Here is a 14,364-nt window from a genome sequence, read left to right on the forward strand (position 1 = left end):
GCTCTTCCTTACTCACTTCGTTGTCAGGGACACCACGTAAGAATCTGTCCCATAGATGGTAGATGACTTATTAGTTTTGGTGTTTGCTAAACGAACCTGAAAATGGGAGAATGGACAAAAGTCTGGTTAGGCTACTTTCAATTTCACCCAGGTCCTAAGGAAAGAAAAAGAAAAGAACAAAAACTGTTCCCTGGGTTGTCTCCCAGTACACAACTTGACCCTAAGGGAGATTAACCATATACCTCTTTCCAGAACCATTATCCCCATGCACAATCTCTCCTGTATTTCTCTTCCCTCCTTTACCTTCCCTTCAGCCAGTCCAAAGACAATGATGTATTCTGCTGGCCACTGCAGACAAGTAACAGCACTCTGTAAGAAAGAAAGAATGAAAAGGATAAACCTGTCTATGTATGTTAGCACTTTGATAACAACCTGAGCCTGAACATCCCACCACATGCCACCACTCCAACCACCTGTAGGGAAGGAGAGGAGGGGACACAACTGAGCTCTAAGGAGGAAAGCACAGGGGGATGAGCAGTCAGGCAGTACCATTCACACAGTAGGAAAAGTCAGAGCCAGATGTTAACAAATGCAACTTCTCGTTGTATTTATAAGCGGATATACTGATACATGCTTGTTCATCCTAATCTCCCAGGGACTGGTTTGAACTTTACCGTCTGGATGAACTTGTTACAGATGACTTTCTTGTCACCCCTGTCAAATAAAAGGAGGGAAGCATATTACAAACCACTTCCATGAATAAATGGCCACAAATGATGCTGGGGGAGGGGAGGAATTGTAGATACCTTCCCTGGCCCGCTAGTGTTTCCTACCACTCCACAGAAGCCCTCAAAGGAGCCTGAGTAGCTTTGGAAGAATAACAAAGACAAAACATCACTCCGGGCTCCCCAGTATCTCACAGGGCCTCCTTGTTGATCTAAGACTGACTCTTCTAGGGATGGGATCACAGAACACATGGTGCACGCAAAGGTAGGGAACCTACAACAACAGACTCCAGAAGGCCTCTGCCTTGCAAGCCCCAGCTGTGGCTCCTCAACCTCTCTATTCCCCCTTCCCAGTGAGGCATTTCTTCCTGCCTTTCCCTTCTTCTCTGGGACACCCCATCTCCCAATCTCTATCCTCACCAATCTTCTCCGATCTTGTAGACATAGATGATGTTGTCAGTCTGTCCTATGGCAATCTTGGTGGAATCAGGAGAAAAAGCCATGCCCTTCACCATATAGCTCTTCCTGCCATACTAAGAGTCAAAAAGAAAAAAGGAAAGAAAAAGAAGTAACGAGTATCATTAAAAGGGAAGAAAAGGTGGACTTCCCTGGTGGCACAGTGGTTAAGAATCTGCCTGCCAATGCAGGGGACATGGGTTCGAGCCCTGGTCCGGGAAGATCCCACATGCCGCAGAGAAACTAAGCCCGCGAGCCACAACTACTGAAGCCTGTGTGCCTAGAGCCCATGAGCCACAACAAGAGAAGCCACCACAATGAGAAGCCCACACACTGCGACGAAGAGTATCCCCCGCTCGCCACAACTAGAGAAAGCCCTCACGGAACAACGAAGACCCAACGCAGCTACAAATAAATAAATAATAAATAAATAAATTTATATATAAAAAAAGAATACTGTGCTCTAATCTACAAAAAGAAAAAAAAAGAAGAAAAGGTGCCTGTGTGACTGTAGTGAGCTTGAGGGCTTTATATTGAGAAGAGGAAGGGCGGGCCATTTCCTATGCCTGTGGCTAGGAAGCAGGATAGGAAGTTTTCTAGATTTATAGGGTCCCATCAACAGATTAAGGTACACATGAACGTTCCCTTCACCTTCATGTCCGCTGGTTTGGTGGAGAATTTATCTCTTCGCTCCCCATGTTCATCATACAGCAACACCACTCGGTCCGCTGCGCAGACAGCAAATTTGGCATTGTTCTGGGACCATGCCATGCAGGTGACCTTTGCAGCTCCATCCTGCAGAAGCAAAGGGGCAAAAATAAACCCAGGTGCTGGTCTAGAATGCCAAAAGCATTTCTAGTTCCATTACTTCTAGTGTGACTCTGGTCAATTTTCCTTCTAGCACAGTCCTTAAAACAAAGAGATGCCCATAATCCATCCAGGTCTCCAAGGCCATAGAGCCCTGGATGGTGAGAACAAAGTGCTTCTAGAAACCCATAATGCAAATGCACTAAGAGGTGACATGGTAAGTCAACTGTACCAATGTGTTCCTGCAGTGGCCTCCTTATTCCCTCATTCCCCAGGTCTGCTACTGAAATAAATGCAAAGTTTTGGTCTTTAGCCATTCATTCAATTAATGTTTTTTGAGTACCTTAATAAAAAAGGCACTTGGCCAAGGGCTAAGAGAGAGACAAAGAGCAAAACATGGTCCCTGCCCAAGGATCTAATAAGATGGTACAAAAAATGGGAAAAGTCCCATAAGAGAGGCACATATAAAGCACTGTAATAGTGTGGAAAAGTCTGAGATAATTTTCCACTGAAATGATCAACATTAAGCTTTGAAGAATGGATACAGTTAGGTAGGGAAATTACCTGAGGTAGAAGGGATGGCATGAGCAATGGCAAGTTCTGGTCAATAAATAGTAATTTAATTTAGCTGAAACTATATGGTCAATAGCAGAATAGAGGAGGTAAGTCAGGAAAAACAGACAGAGGCCAGTTCAACAAGGGTCTCTGAAGCTAGGCTGAGTTTGGGTTTATTTGGTAGGAAAGGGAGAGACAGTGAAAGTTCTGGAATGGGAAGTAAAATAATCAGAGTTGTGACTTAGGATAAACAATGCCACTTTGGTTTTTGTCTTTTTTGTTTTCCTTAACAATCCACTTCACAGAAGCCCAAGTTAGAAGCGATCAACTCCCAGTGAATTATTCTTGCCATGTCTGCCCCTTCCACCACCAGCCCTGGTGGTCTGTGGTTCTGCACTAAGGATTTCCCTCCTTGAAATAAAAAATTTAATTTCTGCTCCAATTGTTTAACTACTTGGGCTCTACAGCCCTGGCTTAAAATATTGTTACTTTTTACTCCTAACCTACCCACTTCCAAAGTCAGAGGTAAAAAAGGCATTTTTCATCAAAATCCTCAAACCGGAGTCAGAAAATAGCCACACCACCACTTTTAGCCCCCTCCAACTCTTGATTAAATTAGGTTAGGAGGGTAGAGGGCTTATCAATTGTTGCCAATCATCTTCCTTAATCATTTTGCCCAATCCTGGGCATTCAGCCCTTACCTGCATCATGACATCATCTTATTTTGAAAGATTGAAGGAAGATTTCATTTCAATTATTCCATTAGGGTAAAGGAATTTTAGAAATACAGATTCAGAGAACAGTTTACTGAGCAATGAGCACACCTCTCTTTTGTTCTAATTTCCTTCTATTCTCTTAAAGCCACATTCTCTGTGAAGCCTTCCTGGTTCTCATAATCAATCAATTCTCCTTTCTCTACAATATGTACCTCACAGGACTGTAGCGAGGATTACATGAGGTAGAGAACAGAATAATAGCTAACCTTTAACAAGCATGGACTAGGCACTTTGCTAAGTGCTTGATACGCATTATCTCATTTAATCTCATAACTGAGGTAGAAGCTATTATTATGCATCTTTTACAGATGGGGAAACTGAGGCACAGAAAGCTTACGTAATTTGCTCAAGTTTACAAACACAGTTTAAGTGGCAGAACCAAGATTTAAATCCATGTGTGTCTGACTCCATAATCCACAACACTAGCTTCTTTACTTATGCTGCCCTGGTACACCTTAAACATTCAGTTATGACAGATATTCTTATTAGCTTTCTATTATTTTGTCTTTCGCATCTTGAATGTCCTTCTCTCTTGTCTATCAGTTTTCATGCTGCTTTTCAGTTTACAACGTTCTCTTGTGTATACTTGTTCCTTTAATTCTTCCCCCTATAACCCCCTAAGGCTGAGATTATTATTACTCCCATTTTCCAAATGTAGAAGCTTGGGTGAGCGCTCAGAGAGCCTGTGTGATGAAGGCTAAAGTCAGGGGCATCAGGTCATTTATTTAAAGTAGTGGGGCGCTAGGACTTGAATTCTGGCCTCCTGACTCCGAAACCGAGCCTTTCTTCACCATGTTCTAGGGCTCCTCCCTCAGTGTCCAGCCTCTTCTGAATCTGAGATCTTCACCATCAGAACGAACGGTGTGGTCGTCTGCACTCCTTTATGTGGGGCTTACACCTAAAGCGCTTATTTGAGAGGTGTAGATTAATGTTCGTTGTCTACACGTGCGCCTCTGCCTCTAGTACGAGCCTCTTGAAGGCAGGGGCAACAACTGAGCAAGTTCTGGATCCCCTGGAGCCCCACCATGGGATCTGGTACACAACCGATTCGTTAATGGAACGAAGTGAAAGCTACGGTGCTCAGCACTCCATCTCACCTACTCAACACTCTATGGACGAAGCAGAGTCCGAATCACAACTATAGCCTTCGGTCTTCTGCACACAGTAGGCGCTCAACGTTTTGAAACTTCAGTCCCCTACTTTTCTTGCAACATTAAGGCGGGCGAGGGAGGGAAGAAGCACGCGACTCCTCACCTGAGGGCTCAGCAGGGTCCTCAGGTGCTTCAACTGCATGACGAACACCTGTCTCTCAGATGCCTGCAGACAGCGGACAACTCCGGTGGTTACCTGGACAACCCGCCACGCAGCCGCGGCGGCAGCCGCTGACGCACAGGCGACCTGAGCGCGACACGCGTCGCAAGGTCACCGCGTAGGTTCGCAGCGAAGCAAAACAGAACCTGCGCAGCCGCAGTGAGGTCTAGGGAGGGACCCAACCCCCAACCCCCCCTGAGGGCTTGATGAATTCTCTCCTCGACCAATCCCATTGTGGCATGCAAACCCAAACTCCAGCCACGCCCACAAGCCTTCCGCAATCTCCGGGGTCCTACGTAATCGTAGTCTCTCTAGCTGTTCGATGTACGTAAGCGTGGCTGAGTGCCTTTTTTTTTTTTTTCTTTGCGGTACGCGGGCCTCTCACTGTTGTGGCCTCTCCCGTTGCGGAGCACAGGCTCCGGACGCGCAGGCTCAGCGGCCATGGCTCACGGGCCCAGCCGCTCCACGGCATGTGGGATCTTCCCGGACCGGGTCACGAACCCGTGTCCCCTGCATCGGCAGGCGGACTCAACCACTGCGCCACCAGGGAAGCCCAGAGTGCCTTCTTTTAATCTACATAACCCTGGAGGAAAGCAGGGTAGTTGCTATTATAGGCCTTTTACAGTTGACGGAATTGATCCTAAATAGGTTATGTAACTTGCACAGGATCACAAGGCTGATAACGATGGGTAACAGGGAATACTCAGTATGTGTCTGCCAGGTACCGTGCAAAGTGTTGTACATGCATTGTCTCCTTTAATCTCAAAGCCACCTTTTGAAGGGGATAGCATTATTAGTCCCATTTTACATAACATGAGACTCAGGATTAGAGGGGTCACTTGCTTTAGCTAACATAGTGCGTTAAGGACGGAATTGGGATTCAACCCAGAGATGGTGCATTTAAACACCCTTTGTATTCCTTCTTAACTTCTAGCTCCCTATCTCCATCCCATGCTACTACATACCCTGTGACACTCCTATCCCCAGAAATGATGATGTATCCAGAGTCTGAGAGATATGTGCTTTGGAAGCAGTGGTCAGAGAGAGGTAAAACACCCTACTTTTGAACTGGAAAATGGTGAGTTTAAGACTGCTGCTTAGATCAGGATGCTTTTATGGTTTAGGGCAGAGGGCAGACCAGAGCTTGGCTCACCTGACAGGTGTAGTCTTGTGAAACCCGGGGTTGGAGCTTGGTTAGGTTTAAAAGATACTGACTGACTTCTTGATCTTTGTTTGGATTGGGGTCCCTTTCAGAATTATTGGTCTAATTTCTTGTAACATACCAGAGAGATCAAGACGCAAAAAAGGAGAGTTATTCATAAGCCACCTCCCGGAGGATCATACGTGGAGAAAACTGTTACCTTCCAGACAGTGTAGCGTATGCTGTCCAGACAGATTCTCCGTTCTGAAGTCTTTCCCACAGAGTGCTTGCAAATGTCAACAGGTGTTTGTTTCACTGGCACCAACCTCCCCGTGGAACTTAGGAAAAAGTAGAGGACAGTCCCTATTTTCACAGGAAACAAGTAGGCCCCAGATCCCAAATTATAATTCTTTTTTTTGTTAATAGTAATGTTTTTTTAAAATTTTATTTATTTTTGGCTGAGTTTTGGGTCTTTGTTTCTGTGCGCAGGCTTTCTCTAGTTGCGGCCAGCGGGGGCTACTCTTCCTTTTCGTGCACAGGTTTCTCACTGCGGTGGCTTCTCTTGTTGCGGAACATGGGCTCTAGGCACGCGGGCTTCAGTAGTTGTGGCACACGAGCTTAGTTGCTCCATGGCACGTGGGATCTTCCCGGACCAGGGCTCGAACCCGTGTCCCCTGCGTTGGCAGGTGGATTCTTAACCACTGCGCCACCAAGGAAGTCCCCCAAATTATAATTATTTTGACAAGAGAGTTCCAACCCCGGTTTTATTTCCAGAATCCTCCTCTGGATATAATGGCCGAGAGTGAATATAAACTCATTTATTCTTTGCAATTATTACGGACTTTGACCAAATGAACAGAGAGCCATACAGACAAAAGGGAAAGCAAGGGCAAGAATAGGCACAGAAATGCACGGGAGAGGAACACTTGGCGCCCAGGGATCCATTAGTGTAGCTGTTCTTTCATTTGTCCCAAGACCCTGTTCAGTCCTTTTCTGAAAATTAGCTCAGGGTTGATGAAATCAGAGGAATAAATGGTGAGGAGCTGGGCTGCCGATGTGGGCAGTGAAGATAAAAAGGCTACTGGCCCTCTCATGTGCCATAACCTTAGTTTCCACTAGTACATGAAGAATTATATCCTCTTTTTTTCCTGCTCCCCCTTCTCATCCAAAAAAGGAAAAGGATCTAGGGCCTTGGTTTTCTATGCCTCTTTCTGGCTCTGCTCCACCCAATTCCAGGCTGGAGAATCAAAGCAAACACCTTTAAATAAGAGTCTGCTCCTGTCAAGTTGGTGGTGGTGTGAAGGGCCCTTGTAGTCAGGGGAGAGACAGTGGAGAAATGTTTTCAGCATATTAGACAGTATCCCATACAGTCAGCTCCAGTTCGTCCAAGAAACTTTATTGGAAAAATGTCCAAGGGGTGAGATCACCAGCAGCTGAAGGGGCTGCCAGGTGAGAGGGGGCGCACCTGAGGCTCCATGGAAGACATTGGAGTAGTGCAGTGCAGCATCTGTCTCCAGGCCCAGACAATTCCTTTTATTTGCTGGGGGAGGTGGAGTACCCACAGAAACACTCCTCTCTGAGACCCAGAGGCAAGATGTGGGGGCAGCTGGGGATGCCAAGGGTTCTGATGCAGGTGAAATGGGGGCCCCATTTGGGACCTAATGGGATAGGGTTGAACAAGTGACTCTCTCCTGGACCTGGGGGATGGAAGGACATATCCCATCTGATATCCACTCCCCAGGTCCAGGGGCTCAGACCCTAACAGACCTACCTTCTGGCCCTGCTCACAGTGGAAAGAGAATGGATACCAGGCCTGAGATTGTGGGAGTGTCATTACCCTCTGGGAGACTGTGGGATCCTTCAGTCTTGGGCAAATCACCATCTTGGGCTCTCCCTGACCCCATCCCCATCCCCAAGATGTTAGTGCATCTGTCTTCTGGTTCTGTTTCTTCACTCATACGTCAATGGTGTTGATGGAGGGTGAGTTTTTCTGTGAAAGAAGATGGCTTGAGTCTCATTTCAGGAAGGCGACAGCCTCCTCCATCCCAAATTTCCATTCTCCCTCTTCTCTTGCCCCTCTGTGGCCCTTCTCCCTTTCCCTTACTGCTTCTAGAGGCAAAATCACCCTTCCCTCCCTCTCTGGCCGCACATCACCTGTCTCGCCCCCACTGGCCTTCCCTGAGGACTCTGTTCCGGTCCCTTCCCCTTCTCCTTGGGGTTATTGTTGGAGTCATTGTCCTTGATGATGTCATACTGACGGCAGAATAGCCCGATTACAGCTGAAACACAACAATACAATCTGAACCTTGATCTTGACCTCCCCACTCACAGCCTCGAAAGGCAGTGAGATACCCACACAGTTTCTAGAAAATCCGAGAGGAAAATCTTTGAATTCCTGGTCCCCATGCACAGGCACCACCTTCTTCATCATCCTCTCTGGGCTCCCAAAAGCCTCCTCTCCCTCTCTTCAAACTTTTCCTGCCCATCCCTGTCAACTAAACATCTCCCCACGCCACTGCTCTCACCCCCTTTTCTCCCAACGACCTTCACCGACTCCCACCTTCACTGAGCCCCACTCAATCCATGGGCCCCTGTCCAGCCGCTTTACTCACCAGCCCACATGAGCAACACGACCACAATGATGACCACTTCCCCCGTCTGCAGAGGTCGATCTCCATCCAGACCCTCCACTGTGATGTCACCTGAGAAGGAAGGAGACGGACCCCAGGTTACAGGGAGCAGCTCGAGAGCTATGTCTGTGCAGACAGTTAAGGTTGGAGATGCTGGGTATTAGAACCAAGGTAGACCCATCACAGCATTGCCACTGGTAGCCCCTCTCTGGAAAGCTGTTGGTGGACAGGTGGTTAGAGACCCAAAAGCCCGGGGGGCTGCAGGTCAGATACTCATGCAGGCTGCAGCTGCTGTGAACTGAGGCTGGGTTAAAGGAAGCTTAAAAGCCCTTCCCCCAAGGAATTCATTACCAGCCTGTCTATACCCGGTCCCCTGCCAACCTGCTTTCCTTCCTTTTCTGGCAGTACAATGAATTAAATCATCCTTCTATTCATCTAAGCTAGACGGCTGCTTGCTTTGGGCAAGTAAACAGGAGACCAAAGACCAGGTAAAGAGCCAGAGAATCCAAAGCTTTAGGGAGCGAGGAATACCTGAGACCCTCACCTGGGCTCGAGCTGTTTGAGGGTAGCCGGTCAGAACCCTTGAGAGTTCGGAAGTGCACCCGCGGCCCTGGGGGGCTTTCTCCCCGAAGGCCGATGCTCCTGACCTGCACTGTGTAGTCACTGTCTTCAGCCAGGCCCCAGAGGGCACAGGCCCGAGTGGTGGTGTTCACCTCCCGGATCACACGTTGCCCCGGTCCATTCTGTCGCTGCAGGGAGTTGATGAGAGAGGAGGACAGCCTCACCCTGGTCCCAGGCCACCTCCTGAACATCCAAGCACTCCAAGGGAGTAAGGGTGAAAAGGGCAGCGTGAGCCAGGGAATCCCAGCTCCCAGATTCTCCCACAGCTGGGAGGGGAGCTGGGGTGGGTAGGGAGGTGACAGAAGGAATGTTCAGAGATCCAAGGACATGGGTTGGGGTAGCAGAAGGGTGATTCATACTTGCTGGGAAATGGAGTAGCCAATGACGATGTTGCCTTCTGGGACGTCCCAAGACACAGTGGCCGAGTTGGCTCTGAGGTGAGTGACTGTCACATTCACAGGAGAGGGAGGCCGGTCTGCGGGTGCCAGTGCGTTAACCGGTTAACAGGTTCCACCCACAGACTAACTCTGGTTACCTCCCACCCTCTCCCCCTTTACGCACCTGCTCGTACAAAGCCCAGGTCACAACTGACCAGCAGGAGGACAGTGGGGCTTAGATATGGGGAGAGGGGCATTAGCGAAGCCATGGTCCCCGCCGAGTCCGCTGGGAGGCACTGGGGCATCCGTTTGACATCCAGGCGGGGGTCCTGGAGGTGGCAGGAGTTGTGGGAGGGTCAAGGACTTGCCAGAACGAGCGGGTGGGCAGCAGTTCTCCCGGTCTCCCCACGGCCCACAGCAGCCCCAGAGCCCCCCTTTCCCCATGCCTTCCTGGCCCCCGCCACATCCCGGCGCCCCTGGTGCGCGGCTCTGCTCTGCCCACACCCACCTCCGCCGGTCCTCGCAGTCGCTCAGGCCTCGGGGGGCTGCTCGATGCCCAGAGGGCGGCCCATCGCCCGACTCCGTGGCGCTGTCCCTACCCCATCCCGGAGCGGGCCCGGCGAGGCGGGCGGCGCTGGACCGAGCTGCGGGCAGAGGGCGGAGGCGTAGCGGACGCGGGCCGCGGGGCTGCGAAGCCCCCCGAGCTCCGACCGGCCGCGCAGTCTGTCCGAGAGCAGGGGGCGGTGCCGGCGCGGCCCGGAGGCTGGCCTGGGTCCCGGGGGCGGGAGGCGGTGCGGCTAGGGACGTATCTCTGTGACAGAGAAGGGGAAGACCTGATTTTTGCAGGTAGAGGATGTTCTAATCAGATAATTGGCCCTTCTAGCTCATGTCTTTTTTCAAAAACAAAGGGCTACAGACTCTAATTAAAATTAGCTAACATTTCGTGAGTGCTTGTTATGTGCCAGGCACTGGGCTGAGCATCTCCTATGTAACAGCCTCCTCGCTGGCCTCCCTGCCTCCACTCTAGGGCCTCTACAATCCATCCTCCACACAGTGGTTTTAAAACATCAATCGGATCATGTAACTCCACTGCTGAAATCCTCCGATGGCCTCCCTTTACGCCTGAAACAAAGTCCAGGCCGTTTCCCCCGGTGCCAGGAGCTCTGGCCCTGTCTCCTTCTGCAACCCCATCTCTTTCCGTGGAAACCCTCTCCATCCAGCCTCATCGGGTCCTCCCTGTGTCTCAGAACACGAGGCTCACTGCTAATGTTTCATTTGCTTAGATGGTTCTTCCCTGTTACCTTTCTTTTCATCTTTCAGATCCCTTTAAGGATAGGCTGTTTTTCAAGAGGAATTCCCTGATCAACATAGAAAGGGCACACATCCCTCTTACTGTAGCCCCATCACATGCTTTCTTTTCCTGAATAGAAGTGTCACTGTCTGAAATGACATCACTCATATCCTTGTCCTAAGTCTCCAACCCCACTAGAAGGTAAGCTTCAGAAGGACAGAGACTTAATTGCCATTCCTTCTTATGGGACAGGAACGCTGCCCCACCACCGACTGTGTTTGAATAAATATTTGTTGAATCCGTGATAAGTCTTCACAACAATACTAGAAGGTGGCAGTTTTTTGCCCTCAGTTTTACAAAGATCTGAGGAATCAAACAGATGAAGTCATTTTCTCAAGATAATCGGCTGGAAAGCCGTGGAGCTGGAGTCTGAACCCCTTCCTGTCTCTTGCCTCTCAGCCATTCTAAGATGAAAAGCTATTCTGAACAACAGCTCAAGTTACTCAACTCTTCTAAAGTTATCAATTGTGTAGATATTCCCTAACTTCTTAATGGTTCAAAATAACTATTTCTTCTAAGAGACGTTGTTGGTCTTTTATAACCCCCGCAGCCCGGCCGGGACGTGCGGGCCCGCCCCGCCCAGCTGGGGTTCTCGCCGCCGTCATCAACGGCCCCCCAACCCGGTTCTTTCGGGACTCCTCCCACGACCCTCTCATTGGCGGCCTCTCGGGCCCCCAAAGCTCCAGATCCCGGCTCTGTGTGATAAGCCCGGCAGGGGCGTGGGGGGCGGGGGGATGTCGGGAGAGGCGCAGGTGCGAGGGTCTCGGACACCTGGGAGGCCTCTCCCTCCCCAGATGGAATTAGCCGAGTTAGGAAGTGGAATTCCACCTCCGGTGCGGGAGGGGACAGAATGATGGAGATAATAATTCTTTTGACGATCTCCTACTTGTAGACTGCGTCAGCTTTTAAGTATCTTCCCCATTCATAATCTGATATTGATTCCCTTCATTCTCTCAGTCATTCTTTCATTTATTAGGCAAATATTTATTGAGCGTTCTCTATATGTCTGGCATGTTAATAGCTGGAGATACGGCGATTATTAAGAGCGCTGGGTTTATAGGGGAAATTTAAAGAGAGATGACCTGTTTCTTGTCTTAGCTCTGGGACTTACTGTGTGGCCTTAGACAAAGAGGTTAATCTAAGTCTCAGGTTTCCCACCTGTAAATCAGATCATCCAAAACCTCACAGGGCTGTTGTGAGGATCAAATGAGACAATATTGGGGAACGATCTTTATAAAGCTTATAACACTGTGTGAATGAGAGATTATTATTAATTGCACCAATTTGTTAGTTAATTCATTTATTCAATAAACATGTAAATCCTTAAGTTATTTCATGCTTTGGTTGAGCATGAGATCTGGAGTGAGAACCTGGGTGTGGGTCCCAATTCTGTCAGCTGTGTGATCTTCAGCAACTAACTTAACTTCTCTGAGCTTCAGTTTCATCATCTGAAAAATGAGAGTGTCAATATCATCATCTTTTTAAAAAAATTGAACTGTAATTGATTTACAAAGCGTTAGTTTCAGGGGCTTCCCTGGTGGCGCAGTGGTTGAGAGTCCGCTTGCCGATGCAGAAGACACGGGTTTGTGCCCCGGTCTGGGAAGACCCCACATGCCGCGGAGCGGCTGGGCCCGTGAGCCATGGCTGCTGAGCCTGTGCGTCCGGAGCCTGTGCTCTGCAACGGGAGAGGCCACAGCAGTGAGAGGCCCGCGTACCGCCAAAAAAAAAAAAAAAAAAAAGTGTTAGTTTCAGGTGTACAATAAAGTGATTCATATATACATATATTCTTTTCCAGATTTTCTTCCACTATGGGTTATTACAAGGTATTGAATACAGTTCCCTGTGCTCTACAGTAGGTCCCTATTGTTTATTTTATATATAGTAGTGTGTATCTGTTAATCCCAAACTCCTAATTTATCCCTCCCCCACACCTTTCCCCTTTGGTAACCATAAGTTTGTTTTCTATGTCTGTGAGTCTATTTCTGTTTTGTAAGTTCATTTGTATCATTTTTTTAGATTCCACATATAAGTGATGTCATATGATATCTGTCTTTCTCTGTCTGACTTACTTCACTTAATATGATAAATTCTAGGTGCAAATGGCATTATTTCATTCTTTTTAATATCTTCTTAATGTAACTAATGAGATACTGTATGTGAAAATGCATTGTTCAGTGTAAATAAATGTTAGCCAAACTTGTATTTAGGGCAGATACTTTGGTTTCTAATTCTCATTGCAGTATTTCTATTTCTGTGGCACCTTCCCCTGTAATATCCAGTTCAGTGCGTGCACCCCTGGGGCTCTGAAGCTTCTGTTGCCTTCCTTCTGAGAGGAGAGTGAAATGGGGCAGTGGGACAGGGAGGACTGTGTGTGCTGAGCATGTGGCCAAGCCATGGCCCAGGTCCTCTGACCTCTGCTGACCCTGAGAACCCTGATCTCTGGTCTCCTGAGGCATCCTGGTTCCAGAGCACTCGTGCCCAGGGATTCTTTTTGCCCTGGGCCTGGGTATTGTCCTTCCGGGCTCCAGGCCCTCCAGAGAAGAGGGCATTGTCCGAAGGGCAAGAGTAATGAAGACCTCGTGTCTTCCTCTTCAGGGACAACCAGAGGCTGGGGAGTCTGGGTGCCTGTAAAGAGGGACCTGGGGAGCCCCCGTGGGGTGACCAGAGGGCTGGGGACCTAGTGACCAGGAAAGGGTGCAGGCAGAGGTGTGCAGAGAGGCCAGGGTACTTGGGTTCATCATCACTGTGGCTCAGATAAGGCCCTGACAACTGGAAGCAGTGTCAGTGTGACTGAAGGGGCTATGTGGCTGAAGAGGTAGGCACAACAGTGTGTCCACAGTGTCGGACCATGCCAGGCACAAAACGGTTTCAACGTGTGATTGAGAACCCGAAGCCTGGCAAGTGGGAGGTGAGACCCTTTCTCCCTGTTGGCCTTCTGTGCTGATTCCTAGAATCCTGTCTCATCTGGACTTCCCTGCACCCTGGGTTTCTGCTTTCCCTGTTCTTCCCATCTTCCTTCCTGATTTTCTTTCTTTGATAGGCCCAGAGTACCAAGTGCAGGCTAAATCATATTTGTGTGTGTGTGTGTGTCCCAACACTGTGCCTGCTGCCACACCCACCTCCAGTTCAGCAGACGTGAATGAGGCTCCCTGCCATTGACCTTGTCCCCCATTCCCCCTAGTTGTCTGGGTATGAGGCAGCCCTGCCCATCACAGAGAAGTCAAACCCACTGACCCGGGATCTGGACAAAGCAGATTGTTCGATTGCTGGGGCAATGTGACGCTGAGATCTTCCAGGAGGAGGGACAAGTCATGCCCACATGCCAGGTGACCTGGACCCATCTCCTGGACACTGCAAGTAACGATGCCCACTGCAACCCCACCCCACCTCCAACCCCTCCCAGCCCAGCACAGCGCCTGGGCAAGGGGCACCCTCTGCACTGCAGGCCTGGCCGGCAGGATGAGCAGTCAGGCTCACCTTTATCTTCTGCTGATGGTGGTAGATCTGCCAGGCGATCTGCACATGCACAGCACACCACTTCCCGGGCTTCTGCGACAGGGCGGGCGACGGGCTCAGCTCTGAGGCCAGGACCTCCTTGCTCCCCCCCACCCCAG

At 49.3% G+C, this 14,364-nt stretch overlaps 3 protein-coding genes across 4 annotated transcripts in view; 1 reads left to right on the forward strand and 2 right to left on the reverse strand.

Moving 5' to 3' along the window:
- IFT172 (intraflagellar transport 172) overlaps positions 1 to 4,769 on the reverse strand; it is a 43,059-nt gene extending 38,290 nt beyond the window's left edge. Inside the window, exons 1-6 of one of the 2 annotated variants that reach the window (XM_007470844.1) lie at positions 4,574 to 4,655; positions 1,833 to 1,976; positions 1,146 to 1,258; positions 675 to 714; positions 304 to 369; positions 17 to 96 (exon numbers count right to left, since the gene is read on the reverse strand). In XM_007470844.1, coding sequence (XP_007470906.1) covers positions 17 to 96; positions 304 to 369; positions 675 to 714; positions 1,146 to 1,258; positions 1,833 to 1,976; positions 4,574 to 4,612 — 482 coding nt within the window. In that variant the 5' untranslated portion in view covers positions 4,613 to 4,655. Of the gene's footprint in view, positions 1 to 16; positions 97 to 303; positions 370 to 674; positions 715 to 1,145; positions 1,259 to 1,832; positions 1,977 to 4,573 lie in introns of both variants that reach the window. The other variant, XM_007470843.1, reaches the window with a different exon arrangement.
- Positions 4,770 to 7,146: 2,377 nt separating this feature from the next.
- Positions 7,147 to 10,196, reverse strand: FNDC4 (fibronectin type III domain containing 4). Its single transcript, XM_007470846.1, has 7 exons — positions 9,908 to 10,196; positions 9,584 to 9,728; positions 9,382 to 9,497; positions 8,946 to 9,150; positions 8,384 to 8,473; positions 7,926 to 8,050; positions 7,147 to 7,761 (listed from the first exon to the last, which is right to left on the reverse strand). The coding sequence occupies exons 2-7, from the start codon at positions 9,702 to 9,704 to the stop codon at positions 7,726 to 7,728; spliced, it is 693 nt and encodes a 230-aa protein (XP_007470908.1). The 5' UTR covers positions 9,705 to 9,728; positions 9,908 to 10,196; the 3' UTR covers positions 7,147 to 7,725.
- Positions 10,197 to 13,598: 3,402 nt separating this feature from the next.
- GCKR (glucokinase regulator) overlaps positions 13,599 to 14,364 on the forward strand; it is a 22,535-nt gene continuing 21,769 nt past the window's right edge. Inside the window, 3 exon segments of the mRNA XM_007470891.1 lie at positions 13,599 to 13,658; positions 13,932 to 14,005; positions 14,007 to 14,085. Coding sequence (XP_007470953.1) covers positions 13,599 to 13,658; positions 13,932 to 14,005; positions 14,007 to 14,085 — 213 coding nt within the window.

This window comes from Lipotes vexillifer, unplaced genomic scaffold (genome assembly GCF_000442215.2).
Source record: "Lipotes vexillifer unplaced genomic scaffold, Lipotes_vexillifer_v1.1 scaffold717, whole genome shotgun sequence".
In the NCBI taxonomy this organism is placed as follows: domain Eukaryota; kingdom Metazoa; phylum Chordata; class Mammalia; order Artiodactyla; family Lipotidae; genus Lipotes; species Lipotes vexillifer.